Source organism: Callorhinus ursinus, unplaced genomic scaffold, assembly GCF_003265705.2.
Source record: "Callorhinus ursinus isolate GAN/ISIS: 27379988/994484 unplaced genomic scaffold, GSC_fseal_2.0 scaffold70, whole genome shotgun sequence".
Lineage (NCBI taxonomy): Eukaryota > Metazoa > Chordata > Mammalia > Carnivora > Otariidae > Callorhinus > Callorhinus ursinus.
In genome coordinates, this window is record NW_027397132.1 from 2,773,837 (window position 1) to 2,779,025 (window position 5,189).

The window sequence follows — 5,189 nt, forward strand, 5'->3', positions numbered from 1 at the left end:
AACTCTCTTTGACGTGGATTTCTAAAACAATCCCCTGACTATCGTCCCCTCTCTTGATTTATCGGCTGGGTTTCTAGTCTTTATCCCCAGCTGTGACTGATGGAGAGGTACAGACACTCTCTCCTCATGGGACTTAGGGTCCCACAGGGAGCACAGATGTTGTACTGACACGGGAATGAGCCACAACTGTGAACGAGGGGTGCAGGTGACATGTCCTGGTTTGCGAGCCTTTTTAGGAGGAAGAGGGTTGGCCGAACGTGGGGGTTGATCGGATGTGCGGGAGGAGGTAGAGAGACGGAGGAGCTTGGTGACCAAGTTTCCCAGCTGGGCGCTTGGGTGCGCGGGAAAGGGGTACATGGGACAAGGTGGTATAGAATCATTTGGTGGGTATTTTTCTTTGAATGGCTCTGGTTTTCATGCCATTTTCTGCAGAGCCCCCGAGGTTCCCAGAGGACCATGGATGGGGGGGCGTGAATGACCGTGGGTTCCTCCATCCTTGCCTCAATCAGAAAACCCCATTTTTTTTTGATGTTTGTTTTTGATAGATTAGACTTACACGTGAGATTCCTGCATACAGTCTTTACTTAAAGGGTGTAAAAGATGCTTGAAAGCCTCTGGCATAGTAGAAAGAGAGGAGCAGAAATATTTGAAATTCAGCACACTTTTTTGGGGGGGGGGAATGTGTTCATTTTCTTCTGTTAAAGTCAAGTTGAAATTCAGTGTGATATTTTAGTAAGAAATGACCTGTGTAGTTCGAGACTCCCTCCCCTTACCCCTCCCCCCACATCCCATTTTATACTCATCCTCCTTCCCATTGGCCTATTTTGTGTCTGTTTGGAGAGCTCTTCAGAATGATCTTCACTGATGGTTCTTCCGGGTAATGAGTCGGATTATTTTTTTCTACCTTTAAGCTTTCCAGTATAAATTAACTTCTTTATAATAACAATTGGACTCAGAGCCGATTGCTTTTTGGGGGACACGGGGTGGGCAGAGGTTGCATATAAGGTGGTCTCATTCAAGAAATTCACTCCGGAAAAAAGTGAGAAAGGATCCCTCCCCTCAAGCACCGCCATCATCAACTGTCCCTTTCTAGATGGAACTCCCACTACCCACTCGACAGGGGGGCTCCGATCGGTGTGCTGCGCATGTACACATCTCTCTTCACGTGTGCAAATAATACAGTACCGTTACTCTCCCCTCACTCCCCACCACCACACACAGCAACATGTCTGGGAGATGTCTGCACCAAAGTCTAGTCCGGATTGTTCTGTTTTCCAAGCTGCTACGCCCATGCCACAGGATGGTGTATCCGGCAGGGTGCGGTTGGGGGACAGAAACCATACAATGATTTGAACACGGAACAGCTGGTATAAAGGATTGATCATAGGAGATCGGGGAAGGGGAGAATTGATTAATGAGCGTCAAAGACAAATCTAGGGAAGCCCATAGTGGCAGATAGAAGGGACAGCTATGACCAGCCCCACTCCATCCAGGGCAGAGTTCCCCCGTCGTCCGAAAGGGCCTGGCCTTTGCCCACGGGATGACAGAGAGGCTGCTGGAGGGGGCCATGGGTGTGGCTTGCTGGAAATCAGCCCTCTGGGGGTGCTGGGGGAGGCTGGCCACTGGAGGCCCCGAGCTTTACCCCTTGTTCTGTGCCGGGGAAGCTGCTGGTTGCTGGGCGCTCCTGGAGCCAGCCGCTGAGAGGCCCCTGCAGGAACCCCGAGCATTTCAGGGCAGATAGTGGTACAGGGTGGAGGTCAGGCAGCTTGCCGGACAGGGGTCCCCACGGGGGGCCGCCAGTGTGCAGGTGTGTGGGGCTGAAGAGGGGGTGCAGGAGCAGCTGTCTGGCCTGAGGCACAGGCCTGCCTTATCCTCTGTACTGCCACTGTCCCCTGCATCCACAGCTAGAGATCACACTGTGGCCAAATGCTGGAGAAAGCCGCGCCCTGCAGGCACCTGCCCCGGGGAAACCACCTCAGCCCAGCGGCAGAGAGAGAAGCCTGCTCTCAGAACCTGGTGGGAGAACCGCGGGCGCCAGGAAAGAAGAGCCTTTCCTCCCGCAGCGTCTCTTCACTGCCCTCCCCTGACAAAGCTTAACGTCGCGCCTGGTGGGAAGGAAGAAGGCACGCGGCCCAGCTCCGGTAGCTTGGAGCAGGCAGGAAGGGTGAATTCAGAGCCGAGAGGCAGTATATTGATAACCAGCACAGACGGATATCATCCTTATATCACCTTTCCCTTCTGGTAGATAGTTGGGTGCTTTCCTGTGGGTCCTGTTGGACCGGTGCTGTGATGAATGTCCTCTTCTGTGCCTCTGTGCGTGGATGAGACCGCATTTCTTTGGCTAACCCCTGGGGCTGGAGTGACGGGGTCACTGGACATGCGCACCTCGGGTTTGATAGATTCGGCCCGATTGCCCTCACACAGGCTTTACACTCCTGCCCATTTGAGATGCCCTTTGTCTTTGTGCTCGGACGGTGTCCGTTTTGCTAATTTTCCTCTAATCATTGCTTATTGTTCCAGTCAGTTTCTCTGTCTGTCTCTCCACCCCGAGAGCCCACATCCCACCTGCAGAGCTGTGGGGCACAGGGCTGCTCTGGGGTCAGTCTTCCTGGGAGGGGCTGGGTCCCAGGGGGCCCCCCTCAGCCTGTGCCCTTGGCTTTCTCTCAGGCTGAACCTTCGGGAGCTGGGCCCCTGGGCCTCCCACATGCGTTGGCTGGTCTGGATCATGGCCTCGGTGGGCACCATCTACGTCTTCTTCTTCCATGAGCGGTAAGCCAAGGCTGGGTGGGGGGGGCTCGGGGCTCAGGTAGGCTGGGCCTCCTCTCTGCCCTTGGGGAGATGAGACCCCAGGATGACCCCGAAGCATGAGGGTACAGCTCTGCCTGGCATCCCAGGGCTCGGGCCCATGGATGGCCACCAGAGCCACAGCCCATAAGGTCGATCTGAAGAGGTTTTATTTATTTTATTTTATTTTTTTTTAAAGATTTTATTTATTTATTTGACAGAGAGAGACATAGCGAGAGAGGGAACACAAGCAGGGGGCATGGGAGAGGGAGAAGCAGGTTCCTGGCCGAGCAGAGAGCCCGATGCAGGGCTCGATCCCAGGACCCTGGGATCGTGACCTGAGCCGAAGGCAGACGCTTAACCTCTGAGCCACCCAGGCGCCCCCTGAAGAGGTTTTAAAAAGAGACCTTGTGGGTCACGTGTTACCCACCTTCCCTAAGCTGGGTTGTCAGATGAGGGGAGAGGCTCCAGACTCTCTTCACTTCCGTCCCACCGAGTGAGGAAAGAAACAGAGCTATAGAAGCAAAGGGGAATAACTGACTTCTGGAATCTCCAGGGAGGGCAAATTGATGTCAGCCCGTGCAGCCGCTCGGATGGGACAGAGGGCGGCTGCCTGGGCCCCTGGGGAGAAGGTGCTGGGATCACACAGTCATGACGGCCCCGGCCCAAGCGAGGCAAGGGCCCGCATGCGTGCTGTACTCAGCAGCAGGGACAGCTGTGGCCTGTCATGCCACCCATGGAGACCAAGTCCCCGAGGGAAGGACACCTGCCCAGGGCCACCCAGCTCTGCCAGTGCCTGCTGCAGGTATCTGGGTGAAGTCAGAGCCCAGGAGCGCTGGGCAGAGGGTGGAGCTCTTCTCACGCTTTTGGTTGGGGTGTCCCCTCCTACCCAGAGCGGGGAGCTGTATGCCGTTCCTCATGGGGAGGCTGTCCCGAGGCCCAGATGGCTTGTCTTCCTGCCAGGTACAAGCTGGTGGAGCTGCTCTGCTATGTCATCATGGGCTTCTTCCCCGCCCTGGTCCTCCTTTCAATGGTAAGTCCCACCCGGCCGGCCGGGAGTCTCTCTCTCTCTCTCTCTCTCTCTCTCTCTCGATGGCCGTGTCAGCCCCTCCCCACGTCCCCTCCCTGCGTCGGCCTCCCTGTGTGTTTTAAGGATTCAATAGGAAGACCTACAGAGAGGGAATGTGGTGCCTGGGACATAGTAAGTACCCAGTCGCTAAATTAAATCTGTGATGATAACATCTCTGGCTGTGGAGGCAGAGCTGAGGCTCAGGACTTCCAACCCTTTGGTGTTCGCACGTTCTAAACGGCTTGTCCGCACAAGAGACCTAAAGGGGCAGCCAAGGTTCCTCCCCCGCACAGGTTCCGAGCCCTTACGAAGGGCAGGAGGCCTACCCGCAGGATCTTCCTTCCTTGCCCCTGGAGATGCATGTGATGTCCCGTTCAAGACACCCAGGCTGGCCCACACTCGTGTGCAGCCCCTGAGCGGCTGAGCCGGGATTGGGCCCCATCACCGCTGACTGTGGGGACCAGGATCTTCGGGCTGTTCTGCCTGGGCCTGTGAGGGGCAGAGCCCAGGAAGAGAAGCAGCTGGGGTGGCCACGCGTGGACCACATCTCCTCTGCGACCCTCAGTTGTCCCATCTGTCAAGTGGGCACAGTAAACTCACCTGCCTGGCACCCTCCATAGTTTATTATCTTACACTGTGATTATTGGCAGGTGGTAAAATTATATGTAGTCAAGTCTAGCAGGTGTTCTGTTTCTTTTAAATTTTATAGTTTTTACACAGAAAAGTGGTATGGTTAGGAAGGCCTTCCTTCTCTCCAAGTTCACATAAATATTTACCCGTATTGGCTCCTGTTTCTGTTGTGGTTTAACCTTCCCACTGTGGTTTCTCCTGGACGTGGTGATTCGGGGCTGAGCCCCTAGCCAGTGATGTCAATTATTTGCCATTTAAACATGCTCCTTTGGTCACATGTTAAATTCACACGTATATGTGGGTCTACTTCTGGGATTTCAGTTCTGTTCTGTCCAGAGGCCCGTGTCTATCCTGGCACCAAACCATTTTACGTAATCTAGCTTAATTACGTTTTAATCTGTGGTCCCGTCAGTTCTTCTCCTCAGCATTTTCCTGATGATTTGTGTTTATTCTTACAGACTGTCTTCTCCCCTCGCAAGTTCATTTTTATTTGAACATATATATTTATCTATTGAATTGTGTAATATCAAATTGTGTAATTTATATTAAATGTTTTAAACGTGTTAAAGTTATAAAATTTTATTCAAACTTATTTTCAAAATTTTAAAGAATTTTATGAAGAATATTAAATAGTACATTGTATAATTTATATTAAACAAATATTAAAGTTTTAAAAAATTTCAAAATTTATTTAAATTTATTTTTA

General features: G+C 52.6%; 1 protein-coding gene across 5 annotated transcripts in view; it reads left to right on the forward strand.

Moving 5' to 3' along the window:
• The first annotated feature begins 2,665 nt into the window (after positions 1-2,665).
• The window catches only part of RADIL (Rap associating with DIL domain), an 87,883-nt gene continuing 85,359 nt past the window's right edge, over positions 2,666-5,189 (forward strand). For 4 of the 5 annotated variants that reach the window (XM_073886251.1, XM_073886257.1, XM_073886253.1 and 1 more), the window contains exons 1-2: positions 2,666-2,769; positions 3,748-3,817. In XM_073886251.1, the coding sequence (XP_073742352.1) occupies positions 2,763-2,769; positions 3,748-3,817 (77 nt within the window). In that variant the 5' untranslated portion in view covers positions 2,666-2,762. Of the gene's footprint in view, positions 2,770-3,677; positions 3,818-5,189 lie in introns of all 5 variants that reach the window. The other variant, XM_073886252.1, reaches the window with a different exon arrangement.